The sequence below is a fragment of the Osmerus mordax genome, chromosome 20 (assembly GCF_038355195.1).
Source record: "Osmerus mordax isolate fOsmMor3 chromosome 20, fOsmMor3.pri, whole genome shotgun sequence".
NCBI classification, from domain to species: domain Eukaryota; kingdom Metazoa; phylum Chordata; class Actinopteri; order Osmeriformes; family Osmeridae; genus Osmerus; species Osmerus mordax.
In genome coordinates, this window is record NC_090069.1 from 9,471,250 (window position 1) to 9,496,584 (window position 25,335).

Sequence of the window (25,335 nt, forward strand, 5' to 3'; positions counted from 1 at the left end):
TCCTCAGCGTCCTCCCGGATGATGGAACACCGCTGATACTCCTTGGGGACTTCAACATCCACCTCGAAGGAACACAGGCCGTCGACTTCAAGTCTCTTCTGACTTCCTTCGACCTGAAGCTGCTGAACACACCGGCGACCCACAAGGCAGGAAAAAAGCTCAACCTCATCCTGACACGTAACTGTATCACTGACTTAACCTCTGTAACCCGACTACACATTTCTGATCACTCCTTCATCCAATTCTCTGTCTCTCTCCCTCCAACTCCTCCTTCCTCCCCTCCCCTCGTAACTTTCCGTCGCAACCTCTGCTCCCTATCCCCCTCCCATTTCTCCTCCCTCCCATTGACGAGTTCATGTGCCACCCCACTGACACTGCCACCAACACCCTGTTATCCACGCTAACTGCATCACTCGACACTCTCTGTCCCCTGTCAACCAGGCCTGCGCGATCTTCTCCCTCCTGCCCGTGGCTCACAGATGTTATTCGTGAAGAACGGTCCATCCTTCGGGCAGCTGAGAGGAGATGGCGCAAGTCCAAAGACGGTCTGGACCTCGCTAAGTATCACTCCCTCCAAAAATATTTCTCTGCCCACATAACTGATGCTAAAACCCTCTACTTTGTGAACAAAATTAACTCTGCCTCAAACCCTCACAAACTTTTCTCTACCTTCTCCACACTTCTTAACCCACCTCCACCACCCACCCTCCACACTGACAGCAGACGACTTCTCCTCCTTCTTTGAGAAAAAAGTTGCTGACATTAGCAGTCGGTTCCCTGAACCCACCTTTCCTATCCACTCACCCTCTATGACTGACCCTACTAAATGTCTAAACTCTTTCTCTCCCCTATCCAAGGCAGAGATCTCTGACCTCATTCTCTCTCATCGCCCCACCTCCTGTCCCCTTGATCCAGTCCCCTCCCCTCTCTTTCAAACCATCTCTCCCTCCATCATAACTTTTCTTCTCTGTGTCCTTAACTCTTCTCTTACTTCCGGCACTTTCCCCTCTGCCTTCAAACAGGCCAGAGTTAGCCCTCTACTCAAAAAACCCTCCCTTAACCCAGCCGTCCTCCAGAACTACAGACAGGTATCACTGCTACCCTTCTTTTCTAAAACAATTGAACGCGCTGTATCTAACCCAACTGTCAAACTTTCTCTCTCAGAACAACCTGCTTGACCCTAACCAATCGGGCTTCAAGACTGGCCACTCCACAATAACTGCCCTCTTGTCAGTCACCACTGCCAGTCTTCCAGAGCGGCTTCGAGGTAATCCGTCATCATTCTGCTGGACCTTTCTGCAGTGTTTGATACAGATAATCATCAAATCCTTCTCGTCAGACTTTCTGAGATGGGCATCACTGGCACTGCACTTTAGTGGATCTCATCCTACCTGTCGGGAAGATCCTACCAGGTCTCCTGGGGAGGCAAAGTGTCAGACACACGCCAGCTCTCCACTGGTGTCCCACAGAGCTCCATCCTTGGACCCCTCTTCTTCTCCCTGTACACCACCTCGCTTGGACCAATCATCACCTCCCATGGCTTCTCCTACCACTGCTACGCTGACGACACGCAGCTGTACCTGTCGTTCCCCCCGACTGATCCGGGGATCTCAGCAAGGATCGAGGCCTGCCTCACAGACATCTCCGCCTGAAGACCGAGCACCACCTCCAGCTGAACCTCGCCTCCATCTCCCACGATCTCTCGATCACCCTGGGATCTGCAACGGTGACCCCTTCATCCTCTGCCAGGAACCTCGGGGTGACCATGGATGACGAGCTCTCCCTCACAGCCCACATTGCTGCGGTCTCCCGGTCGTGTAGATTCACCCTCTACAACATCCGGAAGATCAGGAGATACCCGTCTGGGCATTCCACACAGCTGCTAGTCCAAAGACTTGTTTTCTCAAAGTTGCAACCCGCCCTCTCCAGAGGATTCAGAACGCGGCAGCCTGTCTGGTTTTCAATCTACCCAGACACTCCCATGTTACCCCGCTCCTCATCTCCCTCCACTGGCTTCCCATCACGGCCCGTATCAAATTCAAGACCCTGGTGCTGACCTTCCGAGCGGTCAATGTGACTGCACTCGACTACATCAAGTCTCTCCTTCAGCCTTACACCCCCACCCGCCACCTACGGTCTTCTTCTGACAACCGTCTGGTGGTCCCACCGCTCAAGAGCACCCAACACAAGCTCTTCTCCTGTCTGGCCCCCCAATGGTGGAATCAACTCCCCAACTCCATCAGGGACACTGATTGTCTCCCCACCTTCAAGAAAAGGCTCAAGACGCACTTGTTCTAGGAATACAATGGTACTTAGGAATGATTGGCTGGACCTGATGTTAGTTTCCTCCAGGATCACAATGTCTCTTATTGAGAGACTTGTTGCTTTTGTTGGTTTGTTGTAACTGTCTTAAGATTATTGTACTCGCCGTGAAATATATTATTGTTGCTTGCTTTTTTCCACAGGTACACTCTTGCACTTTTGAGGGTCTTGCTGTTTAATTGTAACTTGTCTAACTACATGCTCTTATTGTTCTTCCCTTTGGGACTTATTTGGTTTTCACAATTTTTGCATCATGTTTGGCTACCCGCAATGTTTGGGTCTATCTCGTTGTTATGATCAGTGACCTATGCACTTTTGTAAAACTCTCTCTTGGAAGTCGCTTTGGATAAAAGCGTCTGCTAAATGCATAAATGTAAAATGTAATGTAAATCATGATCCTTTGATGAAAGCATTCTGTTGGGGGAAACTGCTACTACAAGTTGAAATAGGCACCAATTGATATTTACTTTGTATCATGTCGAATATGATTTTAAACCAAGGCGACGTCATGGCTACAATCGCAAGCGTATAGCCTAAGCAAAATATGTCTTACCTGTTCGTAGTATGTTTTTATATTTAATATAACATTGAACATGCTATTTTATAAAATCCACCACTTTTTCATATTAACGGACAGTGGGGTTAAATGTTCAATGTATGGACTGGCTATACATTCAAATGTATGCATTGACTTGACAGTTTGTCTCCCACGCCAATTGAATACGCTGCTACAGCCATGTTGCTTTTTTTCCAGAATATGTGCTAAGATTGACCATAAACACGTAATGAAACTTATATCTGAAGTGTGGTGAAGTAGGACAACGTTTTTTGTAGTGGTGGGCCGTTATGCTTTGTAAAGGTAATGTAAATGGTTTGTTCAAAATTTGCTAATGCTTTCTATACCAGCTCATGTACCATTAACACCTTTTAAACTACTGGTTTGCAACTATATTAACAAGCTGTCTATAAAGTATGATAATGCAGTTATCAAACACCTTATGTATTATGAATGAAATCCATAATTTTTTACAGTGTTTATTAATGATCAACAGTGTTTAATAATAATCTTATTAACTATTTAATAATGTATTGTTAATGTTTCAAAATGTTTTATAAAAGATTAACTAAGTATTGGTTAACATTTTGTAAATGCCAAAAAGTGTTGACTTATTATAAAGTGTTACCAAGTGAGTTAGAGTAAATGAGTGTTGTACAACATCTTAGAAATCTAGAGGAAAAGTAGGCCTATTCTTGAGGTGGTGAAACAGCTGTGTAAGCACTGGAATACTTGGAATGTTGACAGTAACTTGACTTGAGTAGATGTTGAAGGGAACTTGAGGGACCAAATCCATTGATTCACTACGCAATCTATCATTTTTTTCAAGGTTTTACCAGGTCAAACAAAGAAAAAATGTATCCTGTGCACAATGCAATGCCCAAGATTAGCCTATTCATTCTACTAAGTCTGTGAATGTAGGCTAAAATGAACAAACGTATGACAAACATGTAAGCCGAACATGGGGCACCAAAGGCATGCTTGAAAGTTTTCAAAACTACTTGTGAAACATTATATTTCAGGTTACTTGAATTGAGGAAGGGGGTTCCTGGATTTGATTGGGTCAGGCCAGTGCCAATAAAGAAAATTAACCAATGGGCCGCTGTCAGTTCTCTATGGGCCGGCCCGACCAAAACCATTTTTACCAATGGGCCGCTGTCAGTTCTTTTTGGGCCGGCCCAACCAAAAAACAGGAGAAAAAAAAAGCATATAATTATATCGGCGATTATCATAGTTCTTCGGATTATCATAGTTATTCGGCCATAAAATGCGTCGGCCCATCGGGCAAACGCCCGGTATGCCAGATGGCCAGTCCAGCCCTGCTAGACAACAATTGTGCTAATAAAATAGTCACGACTATCAACACGGAAATTAATGACAGATTGACGAAGGCCACTTCAGTTTCTGACCTTGCCTTGGTTGCGTGCAAGAAGCGGCGCCATCTAGCGATCATTAGGGCACCATTGACCACCTATCCGCGCTAAAAGTAGCCTAAGGAAAAATCTGCTGCACTGTGATGGTAGTGGTCGCCCTTGGGATGCCAGAGATGGCAGGTTCGATCCCAGCGAAGGGTGAACATCGGCCAAGTGTACCTCTGATGGAACAGGACCACATCTGTTACATTGTTACGGACCCGTGTTCTTCATTTGCTTGAATTCAGTTTGTGTCCGTATAGTAGTGGTAGTGTTTCTGTTTCGTTCTGTTCTCCCCTTTTTCCTTGTCAGCTGCTTGCAGGGTGTGTCTGTCTGGTGTTTGTCGGTGGTTGGTTATCGGCGTGACCAGCGGCCCGCCTCCAGTCTGCCCACCTCCAATCAGCGGTTTTCGTTCACTCGCACGGGGGAGGGGGGGTCTTTAGAATAGACAAGCTGCCCATGGGCTTACACTCCATCACGCAGTAAACCTCCTGTTAACACACTAGGTAAGGAAGGGGTGCCAACCCATGTCTGTTTAGTCTAGCGACATTTATGATTTCTTAGATAGGACACTTTTTCAGTTTTTTTCTTTGGCTCTGTTCGTTGTTCCATTGTTTCTCCCCTGTGACGACCATACAATAAACCTCACTGTTCCATTACCCCAGCGCTTCATTTTCCCCGCACCACCATTTCCTCTGTGTTAGGACAGAGGGGTCGTAACATAATTGTGGGCTCATCCAGGATCCTTTTGAATCCTTTGTGACATATTTAGTCGAACAACGGGATTGGTGTAGTGCGTTGTAGCCGTAAGGTAGACAAGTTTTCTATAGCGGATCACTTCGGCATCCCAGCGTCAAAAACCATTGTTAAAGTGAAGCTGAAGCAGCTAGTGTTGACTGGGTTGGTCACGCTGTTGGTCACAGCGTCAGTGGAGACGCCGGTAAAGCTAGGTACTCCCGTCCCTAGTGCGCCGGGTAGTCCCCACAGATCTGTGTCTGACGACGGAGCTGAGTTAGGTCTTTCTACCTTACCACAGTTTGATCCTGGTTCTGTGTCTATTGTTGGTTCGGGTGATACTGCACATACTCGGATAAGGCTAGCCCGTCTCCAACTGGAAAGGGAGGAGAAAGAGAGACAGATGGAACTCAAATTTCATCTAGAAGTCAAGCAGCTGGAGATACAGGCTGACAAACCCATTCTAATCCGAGAACTGAAGTTGCAGGCTGAGAGAAAAGACCCACCACCTGTTGCACCAGGGTCTTTTGATGTGAGTAGGAAAATTGCCTTAGTTCCACCTTTTAGGGAGGCTGAAGTGGCTTCCTATTTTAGCGCATTTGAGCGTGTTGCAACGTCTCGGCGTTGGCCCTAGGAGGTGTGGCCCGTAGTAAGTGTAAGTTGCTAGAAAAAGCTCAGGAAGTTGTTTCGTCTTTGACTCTCGAAGATAGCTCAGACTCGGTGGCTTCGGTGTTACGGGCATATGAACTCGTCCCAGAGGCTTACAGACAGAAGTTCAGGCACCACAAGAAGTCCTCCATAAAAAACTATGTTGAGTCGCCAGAGAAAGGGAGTCTCTGTTTGACAGGTGGTGTGTAGGGAGTCAGGTGGCTGAGCGGTTAGGGAAGCGGGCTAGTAATCAGAAGGTTGCCAGTCCGATTCCTGGCCGTGCCAAATTATGTTGTGTCCTTGGGCAAGGCACTTCACCCTACTTGCCTCGGGGAGAATGTCCCTGTACTTACTGTAAGTCGCTATGGATAAGAGCATCTGCTAAATGACTAAATGTAAATGTGTGGCCAGTAGGGTTACGGACCAGTCTGCATTGCGTGAGTTAATGCTGTTGGAGGACTTTAAGAACTGTCTGCCTGACCGTTTAGTGGTGTACCTAAACGAGCAACAAGTGATGTCACTGGCTAGAGTGGCCGTGCTGGCAGACGAGTTCGTTCTGTCCCACCAAACTGTTTTTTCCTTACCACACCCCGGGAGCAGGGAGGTGGTTAACCCTGTATCTCACCGTGGTCCAGTAACGTATCAAAGGAGTAAGGAAGACCGCTCTTGTTTTTATTGTCACCGTGTAGGTCACGTTAATGCCGAATGCCATATGCTAAAAGGGAAACAGTCAATTAGCCCTGCAGAGGGAAAGCAGAAGAGTTTTGGGTTGGTCAGTACGGTTTACCCACCGACTGTCCGTGCTGTTCTGGAGCAGGTTCCCGCTCCAGACCCGTATGCCCAGTTCATATTTGAGGGTTCAGTGTCGTTGACTGAGGATCAGGTTCGAAAATCGCATTAATATACTGAGAGACACGGGCGCTGCTCAGTCTCTCGTGCTAGCCAGTGCATTGTCGTGGTCGGATCTGTCATATTGTGGATCGAGTGTGTTTATCCAAGGAATAGAGATGGGATGTGTACCGGTGCCTCTACACACTGTCTACCTTCAAACCGGCTTGATAAGTGGAAAGATTAGAGTCGGGGGTGCAGCCGCAGCTCCCCATCAGTGGGGTGTCAATAATCTTAGGGAACGACATTGATGGAGGCCGTATCGTTCCCATGCGCGAGGCTCTGGACAAGCCTATGTTTTTCAATGAGATTCACTTCCCGTAGATTTCCCTGACATGTTTCCCCACTGTGTGGTTACGCACGCGCAAGCCCGCAGACGGGGGGACGACGTGAACAACATCGATCTGGCTAGCACAGTCCTTGCTCCTGTTTTCGCCAGTGGTTGTGTACCCCTAAATTCTCCTGTGTCTCGTGAGTCTGCTGATACAGAGCCAGAGGAGGACAGGGCAGGCCCTGCCGACCCTGGGGAGCTTAATCTGCCGATCACACGAGAGGAACTCATTGCGGCTCAAACCTCAGACGTGAGTTTGGCCAAATGTTTTACCTCCAGTCGTCAGCCCGCCAGAAGTTACAATCTGGAGAATGTAGACTATTTCTCTGACCAGGGGTTGTTGATGCGCAGATGGAAACCCTGAGTGGGACCTGAATGGAACACTGTAGTCCAAATAGTGGTGCCAAAAGTGTTACGCCAGCGAGATTTGTCTATAGCCCACGGCATACCATGGTCTGGCCACCTTGGCGTCACGAAAACCTATGATGGACTTCTCCGTAATTTTGGCATGAAAGAAAATGTTTCGAATTATTGTCGGATGTGTCACAAGTGGCAACTTAGCGGAAAACCGAACCAGGTAATCACTCCAGCTCCTCTGCATCCAGTTCCGGTTACGGGTGAACCATTTGAACGCATGGTCATAGACTGTGTTGGACCATTACCCAAGACTAGCGCTGGACATCAGTATTTGTTAACTTTAATGTGTGCCGCTACTAAATATCCGGAGGCGATACCTCTGCGTAAAATAACCTTGAAAGCTGTGATGGCTGCTATGACCAAGTACTTCTCCACTTTTGGGTTGCCAAAAGTTGTGCAGTCAGATCAGGGAACCAACTTCTTGTCCTCCCTATTTAAACAGGTGTTGAAGTCCTTGTCCATCAGGCACCAGGTTTCCAGTGCCTACCACCCAGGAAGCACTGGAGCGGTGGCACCAGACTTTTAAGTCGATGTTGCAAATACTGCATGGACACCGAGAAAGACTGGGATGAGTGCCTACCTTTCGTTCTGTTTGCTATCCGAGAGACCATCCAAGAATCCCTCGGCTTCAGTCCGGCCGAATTCGTTTTTGGGCATACCATAAGAGGCCTGTTAAAAGTGTTGAAGGACCACATTGCAGACTCTACCCCAAAGTCATTCAGTGTCAGAATATGTCTGTCGACTTTGTGAGCGGTTAGTGAAGGCATGCGAGATAGCCAAAGGTTCTCTGTCTCTTACGCAGAAACGCATGAAGCAGAGTTTTGACAGGAAGGCTTCTCCGCGTTTGTTTAAGCCAGGTGATATGGTGTTTGTGTTGATGCCTATCGCTGGCTCTGCCCTCTCGGCCCGTTTTTCGGGTCCATATCCGATAAAACAGAAGTTGAGTGAAACCGATTATGTGGTGTTGATGCCAGACAGGAAACAACAATCGCGTGTCTGTCACATAAACCATCTAAAGAGATATTATGTTCGTGATGTGTCCGAGAACAGATTAGCTACCGACTACCTCTGTTGCCTCTGTGCTTTCCTGTTCCCCTGACGTGTTGAGGGATGTGGACGAGGATAGGTTGCATCTGCGGTACGCGCCTCAAGAGAGTGCTCGGCTTTGCAACACGGAGATGCTCATGACTCTCCCCTCAAGACTTGCGTATTTGGATGCTCAAAAGGCTGCGGACGTGGTGTCTCTAGTAAATGATTTTCCTTGTCTTTTTAGTGACGTGCCCAGTTGCACAAGTGTCTTAGAGCATGACGTAGACATAGATAGTGCTCGTCCTGTTAAACAGCATGCCTACCGAGTGAACATGGAGAAGCATTCTCTGATGAAAAGGGAAGTTTCCTACCTGTTCGAGAACAACCTGGCAGTACCAAGTATCAGCCCATGGAGTTCTTCCTGCATACTAATCCTTAATCCTTGTTTCTGTACCGATTACCAGAAGGTTAACTCACTGACTGTTCCTGATTCCTTTCCGTTACCACGGATTGATGACTGCATCGACACCATCGGTCAGCAAGGTTCGTCAGCAAGTTAGACCTGCTAAAGGGCTACTGGCAGGTCCCTCTAACTCCTAGTGCCTCTTTGTTCTTCCCCGGTGCTTGTAGCAACTGACTTCTCAAAACCATTTAAGTTAGAGGTCGACGCCAGTATGGTTGGTGCTGGAACTGTCCTCTTACAGGAGGATGTGGATGGAATTGACCATCCTGTTTGTTACTACTCCCGAAAGTTTAATAAATGTCAGTCACGTTATTCCACCATAGAACAGGAGACTCTTTCTTTTTGGCTCGCACTGCAACATTTCGATGTAAATGTTGGTTCTAGTGTTTTGCCTGTTGTTGTTTTCACTGATCACAACCCGTTTGTTACACCGCATGTACAATCAGTACCACCGTCTGATGAGGTGGACCCTAATGGTTCAGATGTACAATTTAGAGATACGCCACAAGAAGGGATCCGAAAATGTGTTGGCTGATGCCCTATCTCGTGCTTAGCCCCTTTTGTCATTGTATGTTTTTTTTGTAAAGTTGAGTAACAAGCCGTGGTGCGCTTGGGTTTTTTATGGGTGGGGGTGTTACGGACCCGTGTTCTTCATTTGCTTGAATTCAGTTTGTGTCCGTATAGTAGCGGTTGTGTTTCTGTTTCATTCTGTTCTCCCCTTTTTCCCTGTCAGCTGCTTGCAGGGTGTGTCTGTCCGGTGTTTGTCAGTTGGATATCGGCGTGACCAGCGACCCGCCTCCAGTCTGCCCACCTCCATTCCAGCATCCCATTTAAAAGACCGTCGCGGTTCACTGTTTGGGAGTGCGATGTCCTTTGAGAGTTGATCGAGAGCTGTCTTCCTTTGAGAGATGTTGAGAGAGTTTTGTGGTCTGAGAGACATCTGGCTACGCTTGTTTTGGTCCTTGTATGTACGGTTAAGAGTTAAGTGTTACAACCCAGTTTTTGTTCTGTTCAGGCCGATACACGGTACCGTGCTTTATGTTAGTTAGTTATATTTTGTTCACTCGCACGGGGGGAGGGGGGGTTGGGGGGGCTTTAGAATAGACAAGCTGCCCATGGGCTTACACTCCATCACACAGTAAACCTCCTATTAACACACTAAGTAAGGAACGGGTGCCAACCCATGTATGTTTAGTCTAGGGACATTTATGGTTTCTTAGAACACTTTTTCTGTTTTTTTCTTTGGCTCCGTTCGTTGTTCCATTGTTTCTCCCCTGTGACGACCATACAGTAAACCTCACTGTTCAATTACCACAGCGCTTCATTTTCCCCGCACCACCATTCCATCTGTGTTAGGCCAGAGGGGTCATAACATACATACAAACTGGTGCCATCAATACACAACGCACGAGGAGTACACAACCGCTACATGTGGTTGTTGTTTTTAAGAACTGTGGACAGTCCTCACATGAAAATGGGCAACCAAGTTGTACAAGTGACTTGTTTTAGTATATAAAATGTTCGCCGAGGATGCAAACACCTGTGTCAAAGAAAGAGAAAAACATTACGTGAGGCACTAGTTTAACTTGGTCCTATCTATAAATTTAAGACTGGTTCGTCTGTTGCTTCAAATAATTTCCCTCGAACATGTCAGTTGGAAAACGCAGTGACCGAGTCCTTTCAAATCCCCATTGGTTGTTGTAGCATGAAAGGGGTGTAAATTGTAGGCAGGCTGTAATTTAGTAGATTACCGATGACACAATAGGACAGCTTCTTTCTTTATTACCATTATCAGGGAGACAGATTGTCACTCTAATGTGATGGTTTTTTCTCAAGCTGATTACAGCACGTCTCAGTTGTCATGCATCCAATCATTTAGCTTGCTATAACACAAGTGCTTGTACAAACCCCTTTCGGGAAACACAAAACATAGAAATGGTCTGATAAATTGTAAATGGGTCAAAATTCAATAAACAAAGCATATTCAGGTATGATATGTTACATTGTAAATGTATTTGTCACTGTCTTATGTATTACTTGTTTTCTCAGCTAGCCTATTATTTTGAGTATTTCCTCTGCCAAATCATGTGACATCAACTAGATAATCAAATCTGACGCCTATTCATTTTCAAGTCATTTTCACAAGGTACAGAAAACAAATAATGGATGTCTAACATAATTACATGAACCCAACCGAAACAGTTTATTAATGAGATCACATTTCGGGCGTGCTCTTTTAACTGGTAAACTGATGCTCAGTGTATGCTAGTAATCAGGTCTCATGCCATTTCCTATAAATAATTAACAAACATAAAACAACTTAAATAAACAATTCTATACATTTGCTTAACTCAAAAGCCTGTATGTATGGGAGGAGGAAAGATTATTGTCATAATTCAAGATACTGTAAACTATTAGAAAACTTACATGGCCCATTCCAGCTTCTCATTCTTGATTGAGTTATACAAGGCCTGTGGGGAACAAAACACAACCCATTAATATGCATCATTTGCAAAATGATAGCTGTATGGTCTCCATCCCTGCTCAAGTAACATATCCACAAGACATGTTCTCTTCACTTAATGCCTCTATATTGGTTTGCAACATATGTACTGTACATTCCACAACCTGACGATGCCTGACACCATTACACCCCAAGTCTGTACCCCACCAAACACCAACTTACTTATTTGTTTATAAATGTATCAAATTATTAATGTATTTGTTTTAGTCTGCTGCTTGACACATCTAAACATAGCCAAGAAATTATGTATTTAAAATGAGAGACTTAACTCTCATATTGGGTAAATACGTCAATTGGCTGCCTAACATGAAAGGGATAATGCCCGACAAGGTGTACAATATCACCCAATAATGGACGATGCGGAGGCATGAACCGGTTGCTTCCGCGGAGTCCATTATCGGGTGATATTGTACACCTCGAAGGGCATTATCCCGCTTATACCATGGCCAGTTGTCAACGATTTTCAACATTAATTTATGTTTTCATACGTAATGTCAACTCTGATATTTCTAGTCCGCTCAGCTCATAGAACCAACACCGGATTTCCTTTGGCTGAGCTATTAGCCCAAAAGCTAACGTTATGCAGCCTGTCTGAAGTAGATTGACTAGCGAGGTGAATAGCGAATGGGATGTGAGATGAGCGGTTACGTGACACTGACACAGTATATTCAGAAAAGTACATTTTTTCAAATAGGTTAAAATAAATATTGAAGTCACTCATTGTGGTAAATACAAGTTAGCTTGTTAAAGTCTTTCAAAATAGTAAATGGAGGCTTTGACTGCATCCCTTTTGTTATGGTTACTTATTTCAGACACTTTGTACAGGCTCATATACTATGTAGTCAGCGCAATAATTTAGAATAGTGAACAGACGATGTCAGGTGGCTGAGCGGTTAGGGAGTCGGGCTAGTAATCTGAAGGTAACAGGTTCGATTCCCGGCTGTGCAAAATGACGTTGTGTCCTTGGGCAAGGCACTTCACCCTACTTGCCACAGGGGGAATGTCCCTTACTGTAAGTCGCTCTGGATAAGAGCGTCTGCTAAATGACTAAATGTAAATGTAACAGACAGTTTTGCTGCAACTACGTAGTAGGTATGCGTATATCACTGGATAATGGATACCCCTGCAGCCAATCAGAATCAAGTATTCACCCAGACCATGGTATAAGAATGCATAATATATAATTTTATGCTACCTTCTTATGGTTACTATACCAGTTGCATTAATGCTGCCATTTAAATTTCTCATTACCACATGTTTTTCTCCAAACTCCTTAATCAAAGTAAGATTTGATTTGAGAGTTAAGATTGCAGTAACGTGGTCTGACTGGTAGTATTATTTTTCATTAATTAAGCCCGTATTTGCTATTAATGTTTAAACAGTCTGACATTCACTCTGTCACCACTGGAAACAATACCTACACGAAACATACAACAGTGAATATTAAAGCATGTTAAGTGAAAACTGCATGAAAGTAACAGCTTGTTTATAAACTTTGACAGATAGGGACAAAAATATTTTTTGCAAAAATCCCCTGCACAAAATAAATTGCTGTAATGTTTTCATCTTTTAATTTCTCATTAAATATAACTAGAGAGGGTACAATTTCTGGGGAAATTGTATTGTGTGCTTGCTTGTGTCGGTTGCAGGTGGGTCCGTCCCCTTAAGTTTTTCTCTTCTAGTGAAATTTTTCAAGCATTTTCTACTCATATTGCATGAGTATTATGCATATTCATTAAGAACCCCCTTTGAAACAAGCTACTGTAACAACGTTGTCACCGGCAGTATTTCAGATGGAATCGCGATTCAAACAGTAACAATGGTTGTGTTCGCCGAAGGCGTGAGCACACCCAATTAAAGGCGACAGATGCAACTGTATTTGTAAAGATGATTAAATCAGATACAGCCCTGTTGTTGAGCAGGTGTGTTCATTTCAGCCTCTGTACCTGATCCCATTTGATCTTTCTAAACTGATATCAATAACATTAATGAACACAACAAACACTAAGGAGATATCATTACATACCTATTGTGCTGCAGAGAAGGAGAGTATCACAAAATACTATAGGGGGGAAACTTGTCATCTATGTGTCCTGGCAAAGATATAAGGGTCCTAGATTTTTTTTTGCATTGCTTTAGTACTGAATGATGGGACAGATTTGCGCCTATACTAACATACTGTGGTCTCGTTACCAGAGCCACCAATCCAATGTGTGTAAATTGTAACAAGTGTTTTTGGAAGAACAAAAATACAATTTGCTATTACCTCCAAATTGAGCTCAGGGGCACACTGTTTTTTAACACTAAAAGCGCCGAGAAGGGTCATTTGGGGCCAGTGAAGAGAAAATACATTTGTATCTTTGCACTCAATCAAATTCCAGGACCCTGCTTTCTTAACTTTTTCTAGGTGTGTTTTATCACCCAGTATTTTTATTTTAATCACTGCAACAGTCAACACGAAATGGTGCAAAAACTCTATGCTAGTTTCTAATTAGGCTACTGCTCATCGCTGGTGGAGCTTATGACTGTCGTGATCACACTTGTAGTTTGGTTCCCTTGGATCTCTTGGTCCAGATGCAAAAATAAAATTATAGGACAGATGACCAACAGTATAGATAGTATTACTCCTAGTGATGACCTTACAAGGAAGATCAACATTTAAGACATTGACATTTCCTGGACCAATGACATTTGAGAACTGTGTACTATAAAATGGTGTGTCTAGGATGTTCTTGGGAGTTCAGGGCCATCAGCTGGGTAGTGCTGGTGTCTGCTGGATATTCCAAGTTTGTGTCTCAAATTTGAGTTTTGTGTTAGTGCCTGATGTTTGTGTGTCGAAGATGGTTATGTTGGTATAATGGTTGTGCTGTTTAATAAATATCAGTATGATAAATAATCCAATTTAGTTTAACAATTGATTCTCACAAAATATGTCCACTACACCACTCAAAACCTGGCTAATACCATCCCTAATGTGATGCATGGTGGAGGCAACATCATTCTATGGGGAAGCTTCTCAGGGGCAGGGACTTGGAGGTTGGTCTTGATCGGGAGAATGTTGAAAGAACTCAAATAAGGAGATCCTTGAAGATCATGTTCCAAAGCTCACACAACCTCATACAGGGCAAACATTAAACCTGCATTATGGTGCGGTGCTCCGGTGGCTCACCAATTAGGTGCGTATAACACATGGGCTGAAGCCCACCTCAGGTTCTTAAACAGATCCTTGTTCCAATCCGGCACGGGATATTGTCTGCATGTCTTCGCCTCTTTCTCTTACCTGCCTCTCTCATACATTCACTGTCCAATAGAGCACGAAAATGCCAACAATATATTTTCTAAAAATTACTTGCAGTGTGGTGATGACCTGAAATACAGCCAAGACAATGATGGATTGGCTTTTGGACAAGTCCTTGAGTGGCATTGCTACACCAAAGAATTAAGTAATATTCAAAATCTATGGACAGGCAGTTTACCAACATTCATCATCCAATCTGACAGATTTAGAGAGCATCTACAAGGACAACAAAAAGAAAATCCTGGCGTGCAACACTGGTAAAAGAGGTATACCAAAAATTATTCAAACTTGTAATTTCTGTAAAGATGCTAATAAAGGATCAGAATTAATAAATTCTATATTTCTGTACTTTTGTATAATAAATATGTAAATCATTTTAACAATTAATTATTCATTAATTTAAAGGCAGTGTTATTTTCAATATGACATGAAGAAAAAAGGGAAACACATGAATCCTCCTAATTTTATACAAACTTTCAACTCCGATAAAACTCTGAGGTTAAATGAGAGCTTCAAAATGACCTGTGAATCAAATGAGGGTCTTGTTTTCAGAAAAAGGTAACAGATGCTCAAAGAACTATATGCATGTCCATAACAGACAGACCTCATCACGAACAATGGCTTAAGAGCGAATGCCTATTTGGTGTCACCCTGAATGTGACTGTAGCAATGTGCTAAGCCTACGTGTTTGCATGCACATTTGGCAGTCCATTTCAGGCTAGCTGTCATCAATCACCAGTATATTACAGAGTGGAGGTATTGACGGCTGGAGGAAAGGTGACAGATTTATAAATGTTGAGAGGAGAAAAAGAATCGCACAACTTTTAGGGACTAACAACTGATATCCTCTTTAAGTAAGCAAACAAGCGAGCAGGGGCAAAAGAGACCACATCAAAGACATCGATCACTTTGAAATGCTCCAATGTTTCTTGCCATGCCCAATTGGTCAAAGGATATTGAATGATAATGAATATACCAGGCAGTTTATAAACAGAGGAAAATACAATGCAAAAGGTTTCCCTCTGATGCCCTTGAAGACATCACTGTCCAATAAATCCTAATCACCATGTTAATACCAAGTCTACATTCTAACAAGTGGTTATTTACTAGAAAGACTTGAAATATTTTAATACTTATCCTAAACCAATGCATTATAAGACTATTCAATAAAAATTCAGATTCAAATACAAAACTCAACTGCATCAGAAAGAAATATGTTATAAAACTCAGCTGTTAATGCATCATGCTTTCTTTCTCCATCTCTCAATTACCACATCTCAAAATCATAATATAAAATGCATTTTTACCTTGTCTTTTAATTTGTCTTTCTTTTGCTTTTCGGATGGGAATTCGGATGAATTTGATACTTTAAGAGACTTGGAGCGGTGCTGAGGCTGCCGACGCATTAACTCGTCCCTACCATATTTGACCGAGCTGCTACCTCGCATCCGGACCTTGCTGGTGCCCTGGACACTGTTTACCCCAATCATCTTTGAATACTGTTGAACAGCAGCTCCAAACAATAATATGAAAGCAATTAATTCAGAGTACGAGAGAGCTCTTAGACCGTGGCTGTCCCAGAAACCCTGTGCTGTTGCGGTATGGGTATGGTGGGTGTGTGGAAGGGTGGGTGGGCTGGTGGGCAGTAGCGGGTTTCACTGAAGCTGAGATGACGTGAGAGAAGAAAATGAAGAGAATGTCTGCTCATCTGTTCAAAGAACCAGCAGTGCTGCATCTCAAGCATCCCCTCCACTATTGTTAGGATTTAGAGCGATATATCCAGTGAGAGCCACACGTCAGTGACTGTGTTGCACAGAGAGGGAGCAAGAGAAATAGAGGAGGGAGGGAGACAAAATATGAGGGATGGATGAATGTGGAAAGAAGAGGAGGACACTACCCCTTTCTCACCGATGCAACGATGAAACCTATTTATGTATATTCCAAATAGCAACACCACTGACCTTACGAAACTAACGGACAGGATCACTTCAATAGGCAAAGATATGCTAAATAAAAGCCTATGTATCTGTGTGTGGGTTTGTTTCTTTGTGAGGTGGGGGGGGGGCACATTCAAATCTGTTCTGGATCAGCACAGAGAGTACTACATGTCAAATGACCACTCATCATGCTGCATCAAAGCGCAGCAACAAAAAATGTGGTAGGCAAAATCCTCTTCCTTTTCTATGCCCTCATGATGCCCTGTTGTCTGCCTTGCCAAATTAACAAACAGACAAGACCCTGCCTCACCCTTAGTAGAATATTCAAATGAACAAGAAAGAGGACAATAATACAAGCAAAAACACACAGATCTCAACAGCAACTACTACAGTAGGGGGTCAGGGTTACAATTCTTAAAGCAAAATTAATTTGTAATTGCTTGTGGAATGTCACGTTCCATCTTATTGTCTACCAGCACTGAGACCCACTTTAAAAGCAACCCAACCTGTAATTGATGTAAGCTCTATCTAGCTAACCTTTAGAGCAGGTTTGCTGGTATAAGTAGCTAGCTACTGGTAAGATAATATTAGCAGTAATCATACTTGCAAATAATAACCATAATTTTTAAATCCAGTTTTGCGAATGTTCACACATCTAACGTAGCGTTAGTGACAACAGATAAGTCAGTTACATACCTTTTTTGGAACGTAAACAATAACAGATCAGTTTAGAACGTAAGGCCCTGAACTACATCCGGCTAGCGCGTTTCCTACATTAGTCGCTAGCTACTTTACCATCGAGTTAACATGACTAGCGCATATTACCATCAATTAACTGTCTGTGAATAGCAGCGATACATCGAATAGTGTCCCCTAACCGACCCACTGGATCAGAACGTTATTTATTTTAGGCTGATCGGAAATTGATAGCCTACCTAAGGTAGAGCTAGAGCTAATCTATCCCGATGTCTACCACTATTTCAAATAGTAGCTAGCCTACCAAATAGTATTTGGCAGAGTGCGTTTACTGTCAGTAAAGAGGTTATTGGAGCCTATAAAAGTCTGATGCCTACAACAATTTTTTTAATGGGAGTCAACAAACAATCCTACATATTAAGACATGACGGCTTAATAAGACCTAGACCAGCTATGATGCCTGCATACTAAATGCAACGGTCAGGGAGGTGTGCAGCGGGTAGTGATGGGCATTCCGGCTCTTTTTCGTGAGCCGGCTCGTATGTCTCAGCTCACCAAAAAGAGCCGCCTCTTTTGGCTCCCGAACGGCTCTTTAAAAAATAAATGTTTTAACCTCCTCGCTGGTGCTTGGTTCTGACATTTTGCTCGAGTTCTCTTGACTCTCTGCCATGGACATCTTCGTAGGCTACATACTAGTGATGGGTCGTTCGCGAACAATCCGGCTCTAAGAGCCGGCTCTTGAAGGTGAACGTCGGGAGCTGGCTCGCATATCTGAAGAGCCGACTCTATTTTTTATAGATTAATACAGCCTATAAAAACTAAATGATTATGAAATAATGAATTTTAATTGTATTTAAAATAATTGACTAATTCAAAGAACAACGAAAAAATACTTGTAGGCTTAAAGGCGCACACGATCATCGTCTGTTCCTGTCAATCCTGCATGAGGGAGGGCCGAGCCAACTCACACAGTCAGAGTAGTCAAAACTCGGAAGAGAGCCATGACAAATCAATGCATTTTTAAAGATATGTGGTTACGGTCGAGTATGATTTCATTTAATAATTTAATCAAATTGTTTTCACACCTATCATAGTCAAATTCATAGTTAAAACATGTATTTTTTAAAGAGCCGGCTCTTTTTAGTGAGCTGAGCCATATGAGCCGGCTCACGAAAAAGAGACGGAATGCCCATCACTACTACATACGTCTGCTATTTCCTTGCTGGAGTTTGACGTGATTTTGTGTCATGTGCAGGTGATGGATCACGTATAAACCAATAGGGTGTTGGAATGGTATATGTTTGTACTTCTCATCCAACCACCAGGGTTCTTGCAGGTTTCAGTAAGTCAAATTTAAGACCTTTTTAAGACATTTTACGACCATAAAGATTGAAATTTAAGACCTTCACGACGCATCACCCCAAAAAATATTCCAATCAAAGAAATTCTGAGAAAAACATTTTATTTCAATGAATTCAGTCATTGAAAAAGCATAAATTTAATTTACAGATAAAACAATCACATTAGTAATTTTTGAATATTTTTTGGGCAAAGTTTGCAGCGAGCCTTGTACCTGGAGCTGGGTACCGCTTGTAACCAACAGCGGAAATCGCTGTGATCTAGCCATGTCTCGTTGAAAGTACACTTTCCCATGTTCCACACGTAGCCGAACTTTAACAAACTCTGTGGAAGCGCAGACGTATTTCGCGGGCAGGTATTGCATTTATAACAGGATTTGTAGTTTTATCACCATGTACATATCAACACCAATATCCCCCAGAGAGAACTATACAACACACCGAACCAACGTTCTGAGGGCAGCATTCTGTTGGTTTCGTTTGTAGAGCTCCGCTTTGTAGGCTGCGACTCAATACTTTTTTTGCTACTTTATCATAACTTTCTGTGGCCAGCAGTTCTGGAAATGAACGAGGGTAAAACCTTTTTTAGAACTGACTAAATGAAATTTAAGACCTCGGATGAAAATCTGGCCGTTTTTAAGACGTTTTAAGGCCTTAAATTTAAAGTTCCGAATTTTAGACTTTTTAAGACCCCGCGGGAACACTGAACCACAATCAAATTCACTCTATCCGGATGGCGCATTTTTTCTGGATAGTTTTTTTTGTGTGTTTTTTTGAACGATGACAAGCCGGAATGAAAACAAGCCGATCTGAAATTGGAGTAACGAGGCTATTTTTAACCCTTGTGCTGCCTTCGGGTCACATGACCCAAAGGTTCATAACGAACCATCGTCGTGTTTACCCAATTTTACCCAATACAAAACAAATAAAAATAATTTTCTTTTAACCTTTGCAATGTGGGGGGACTGAGACAGCCCAACGGTTAAAAGAAAATGCTTCACTTTGTTTTTGTATGTGGTAAAGTTGTCGCAAGACGACGGTGGGTCACAATGACCGATGGGTCAGAATGACCCGAAGATAACACAAGGGTTAAAATGTAAGGAGTAGAAAGTACAGATAACTGCGTGAAAATCTAAGGAGTAGAAGTAGAAAGTCGGCTGAAAAATAATTACTTCAGTAAAGTATAGACAAGTTTTTGAGCCGTTTCCGCTCTACTTCCTAAACTCCTCCCTTCGATGCAATCCACTTCCGTTCTGGCGGGCTGGGTTTGTTTTGCTAGCTATCTCCGTTGTGCCGACAAAGCACTGATATCGCAGTGACAAAGAGGATATACAATTTACAACATGAAGAAAAGTGGTTCGGGAACGACGTGTGCGGTAGTTGGTTGCAAACACTCGAGAAAGCACCTGAACGAGTGGTTAGATAGAGTGCTACGACCACCAGTTTTAAAACCTAGAATCGCCTCTAGCCTGTTACAGTTATACTACAGTAGTATGCTTATTGTTTGTAGGCTATTCACATTTTGTTGGTGTTCCTTTGTCCTATTGTTGCAGTGGATTTAATAATTATACATTGATATGTGGATATAATAATTCAAACCTTTCAAAGTGCCAATACACACATCTGTAAAAGCCCGGCATGAGGTGTGTAGCCAACCAGTATTGTTTAAAGCAGTCATAACGGGTTCATAGGAACAGGGTTCCCGCGGGGTCTTAAGTCTAAAATTCGGAACTTGAAATTTAAGGCCTTAAAATGTCTTAAAAACTGCCATATTTTCATCCGAGGTATTAAATTTCATTTAGTCAGGTCTAAAAAATGTTTTACCCTCGTTCATTTCTAGAACCGCTGGCCGCAGAAAGTTATGACAAAGTAGCAAAAAAGTATTGAGTCTCAGCCTACAAAGCGGAGCTCTACAAACGAAACCAGCAGAACGCTGCCCTCAGAACGTTGGTTCGGTGTGTTGTAGTTCTTTCTGGGGGATATTGGTGTTGGTATGTACACGGTGATAAAACTACAAGTCCTGTTATAAATGCAATACCTGCCCGCAAAATACGTCTGCGCTTCCTCAGAGTTTGTTAAAGTTCGGCTACGTGTGGAAAATGGGAAAGTGTACTTTCAACGAGACATGGCTAGATCACAGCGATTTCCGCTGTTGGTTACAAGCGGTATACCCAGCCCCAGGTACAAGGCTCGCTGCAAACTTTGCCTAAAAAATATTCCAAAATTACTAATGTGATTGTTTTATCTGTAAATTACATTTATGCTTTTTCAATGACTGAATTCATTAAAATAAAATGTTTTTTTTTCAGAATTTCTTTGATTTGAATATTTTTTGGGGTAATGCGTCGTGTAGGTCTTAAATTTCAATCTTTATGGTCTTAAAATGTCTTAAAAAGGTCTTAAATTTGACTTGCTGAAACCTGCAAGAACCCTGTAGGAAGAATAGATAGATAAGTAGGCACTTCAGGCAGTGACAAGCCACTTAAATAAGGATAACAGTGTACTGCCTGTCTTGTCCTTCTGAAGTGGTTAAATTGAATAGGCTGAACATCAACATGTAACATCAATAGCCTAGAAATTCCAAACGAATTAGCTTTCAATGTTATGTATGCCTAGGCTACTTGGACCGTGTCCTGGCAATAAATAAAGAACATTATGCTACATGTTTTGCCAGGATAACTGGCAAGACCATTGAATGTTCATGATGTTCCTGTGTGTTTATTCCTTTGACTGGGTACAACAACGCGATCAGTCAACCGACTATAAATGTTTTTAATGTCGGGCTACGAATTTATAGAACAACTTCTGTCTGATACGTGTGGCATCCTTTAGCCAAATAATTAGCCTACATTTTGCTGAGAGATTGAAGAGCTAGACAACAAATGTTCTAATGAATCACCGACTAAAGTCATCTTCTGACATTGCCTTTTCTCCATGTTAAAAGCTCCAAAATGATGGACTGGCAAAAGCTTTATAACTATAAATCTACTCTAAAATGTACTTCAAAGTAGGGCGACGGTAGTCCAGTAGTAAATGTCAAACGTCAAGTATGTCAAAGTAGTAGAACCGTGATCCCAAGCTAGCATCGACATCGCTGTGTTTACACCGGCAGACGCTTTGCAAACCACTTCCGGCGGAAATGAAGTGCATTTGTGTAGAGTTATGGCGGCCCCCTGGGATTTGGCGCGTAAACTTGTCTATAGATACCCCAAATTTCTACTTAAAGGTGACATGACATGCTGTTTTTGGATGCTTTTATATAGGCCTTAGTGGTCCCCTAATACTGTATCAGAAGTCTCTTTCCCGAAATTCAGCCTTGGTGCAGAATTACAGCCACTACTAGCAGTCCCACAAGGAGCTTTCCTCAGAACGCCCTGTTTTGGTGTCTGTAACTTTAAATGCTAATGAGGAGCGGAGGGGCGGCACCATGCGCTAATGTTTACAATGGATGTATCGCAATGGCTGAACCCCCGTTGCTGTAAGATGCCTCGAATTTGCCCATTCTCATCTGATAACCCTGGTTTGCAGAGGTACACACTCAGTCATTTCAATGAGGGGAAAGGCGGATATCGCGCGCGCCATAACAACAGCAGAACGGTTATCCAAATAACAAACAAGTGTACAACACTCACGTTACAGCATGTGTATTCACACACATACTTGATGCTATCTACCTTTCCATTAGCAACAGTAACTCAGCTGTTAGCTGCAGAGCTAATGTTACAGCCACATTCTAAGGGTAGCAAGCTAGGTAACCATATACAGTAAAGCTACAAAATGATGTGTTTGGCGCAGACATACAAAACAAATGCGCCTACAACAGAAGTTGTGTAGGCGCATTTCCAGAGAAAATAAAATTAAGACACTGGGTCTTCAGAGGCTCGGATGAAGGAACTGTAAAAAGATTTTTGTTTTCCTTTGTACATCCAAACTGAGCAAATGTAATGCTTCGTTCGTTTGCAAGCCATGATGTCTCTCGAGGATAAAAACACTTGCACGGTCGTAGCTCAGTTTCTTATGGGCGGGCCAGATTCTCTGGGCGGGCAAAGTAGAGAGAGGGGAGGTAACCTTCCTCCTAGTGACGTCACAAAGAGATTTTCAAACAGAGCAATTGAGCCTTCATTTTCTCAAAGGCGGAGAAGAACACCCAGGGCTTGGTTTACACCTATCGAAAATTCTAGCCACTGGGGGACCAAAGGCAGGCTAGGGGAACTCATATTAATGTTAAATAACCTCCTAAAGTGAAGTTTTCATGTCACCTTTAAGTAAGGTAACGAAGTATTTGTACTTCCGTTACTTGACACCTCTGGAGTTAGCCATAGCCTAGGACTACGCATGCAGTGTCAGATCCACAACTGAAGTCTCTACTGAAGTATATTTATTGTTCAGGTGGATCCCTTGCCTGTTGCGCAAATTCATTTCAGTAACCTAAGCCAGGACATCGCCACTGATGCTAGGCATGATTGGAAATTCCCTTCCATGACATGTTATGGCACCCCAAACCACCTTTTTAAAGCACTAACCCAGAGAGCAAACATCATTGAAACTACGCTGAATCAACATTCCGCTTTCAATGCTAATTTCATTGAACCAACGTCAGACTATGTTGACCCATCATCATTTTGCACCCTTATTTAATATTGAAACAACGATGAAAAACCAACGCGATTCTAACAGTATTTCCACCAATATTACTATTGAAACTGCCAAACACAGCAACAATTGACATTGTTTAAAAAAACATTTTTTGCCACTGTAAATTGCTCACTTATGCTTCTAAACTAGCTTACTTCCCTCAAAACAATTTTCGCGTCTGAAACGGGAAGCTTTCAAGGGCCAAACTTGACGAATGAAAATTTTAGAATGTTCATCAAAAAAGGTCTATAGTCCAGTAGCTACAATGGAGCAGACTGAAGTACAGTTTGTTTGTTGAAGGTATTTAGCTGAGAATGAGGCCTCCCACACTGACTTATCTACTGCTAGCACCTTTCCTTTTGGGCTTTGGAAAGAGGAAAAAAATGACTGTCCATTCTAAACTTCTAAATATAAAATATGCATTGAAGTATCTAAAGATAAAGTACAATTAGTTATGTGACATTGGATAGGATGGTGAACCAGTCACTGTATCAGCTCACAGCAGGCACATACTACTGTGCAATTAGCCGGCATTTTGTAGAGAAATGAAAACATGTCGTGACACAACTATTATTTACACTCGCACAAATGCTCCTGTGAGGACTTGGAAAGACGTGAGGTCGGCAAACTTCTCCATTTTGACACACAACTTTGTGTGTCGTTTATTCAAGTAAGCCTACAAAGACTACTTTTTTAACAGAAAACATAGCTAGCTTCCCACAATGTAGCCCATAACTCTGAAACCCTTACAGGTGCAGTGTCCACTTGAAGCTGTCCAGTGAATTATGTACAATTAGTCTGCTACACTCCCAAATATATATTGAGGTCGCACAGATTACATTTCAGGAGCATATGCAACCATTTTGGTCGCAATTTTGAGCCTTAAAAAATTAGAATCTCATATGAGTAAGTACTTTTTATGAGTAAGTACTTTAATATATAATAAACAATGTAATTTAAGAAATTAAGAAAGAGATTAAGAAATCTCCATGTGGTCATTTCATATAAACTATTTATTCATTGAATTTATAGAATATCATGATATGCATCGTTATCGGAATGGAAGTATCTATATCAGGATATGAGATTTTGGTTATATCGCACAGCCATAGACAGAATTCAGTTGGGTGTCAGACAACAGACGGCAGGAAGTAACACACAGGGAGAAGAGGCAGATACTACACTTCTACAGTCCCTGCCTTTACTTTTTACAGGAGGCAGTAGACCTCCCCTCCTAACACAGGAATGTTGAGCTGTGGAGACATGGAACTTGCAAGAAATAAATACACACACATTCGCCACCAACAGGCACCGCCATGGGGTACTGCACTAGCGTGCGCCACCAACACACCGACACTGCACTAGTAGTTAAGCTCTATAGGCTGTGGAACAGGTGATATGGATGTGTCAAGGGTAACAGAGATCAAATGGAATGCATTTCATTTCAGCTCTAGGTCACAATTTCTCAATCTATATTAAATGCTAATTAAAGGGGCATTGAGGAAATCTGACAACAACCTTTATGGCACTGAAATATCTTTTAGGCCTAGTATATGCAAAAATTACCTTAGGAATTGCTTTATTGCTCACAAATCACATACAGTATATGAAAGCAATTTGATTTCATTTGCTCTCAGTAGTATAAGATTTGCCATTCAATCTCAAACAGATCTTACATTGTTCAATTTGAAAAGGATATTAACACTCATTCAAGCCAAGGTACTTTGTTTTGAAAACAAAAAATGTGCATAGAAATATTTATTTCATAAGCCTGTGATCTAATAGAAAGGCATGAAAATGACAGAGTTGGCAGTGCAGCAATTCAGAGAGTGATTGCCCATTTATCGCAATATACAGGCATGCAAACAGGTCAGGGGTAAAAAAGGTGAGAACGATACGGCGAACTCCCCGACCCTCTGGGGGGTCCGGAGGCATGCTCCCCCGTAAGAAAATTTATTAAATTTTTAAATTAAACACATCAATCTAGTGCATTTTGAGAGCAAAATTAAGAGGCTAGATCTATGTAGAAAACCTCTCCCCACTCTGCCACTGATTGGCTGTGAGGTTTAGGCATTAAGAGTGACGA

General features: G+C 42.7%; 1 protein-coding gene across 4 annotated transcripts in view; it reads right to left on the reverse strand.

The window, feature by feature from the left end:
- The window catches only part of psd3l (pleckstrin and Sec7 domain containing 3, like), a 201,338-nt gene that overhangs the window by 43,229 nt on the left and 132,774 nt on the right, over positions 1 to 25,335 (reverse strand). For all 4 annotated transcript variants that reach the window (XM_067258060.1, XM_067258059.1, XM_067258061.1 and 1 more), the window contains one exon: positions 11,229 to 11,272. In XM_067258060.1, coding sequence (XP_067114161.1) covers positions 11,229 to 11,272 — 44 coding nt within the window. The remainder of the gene's footprint in view (positions 1 to 11,228; positions 11,273 to 25,335) is intronic.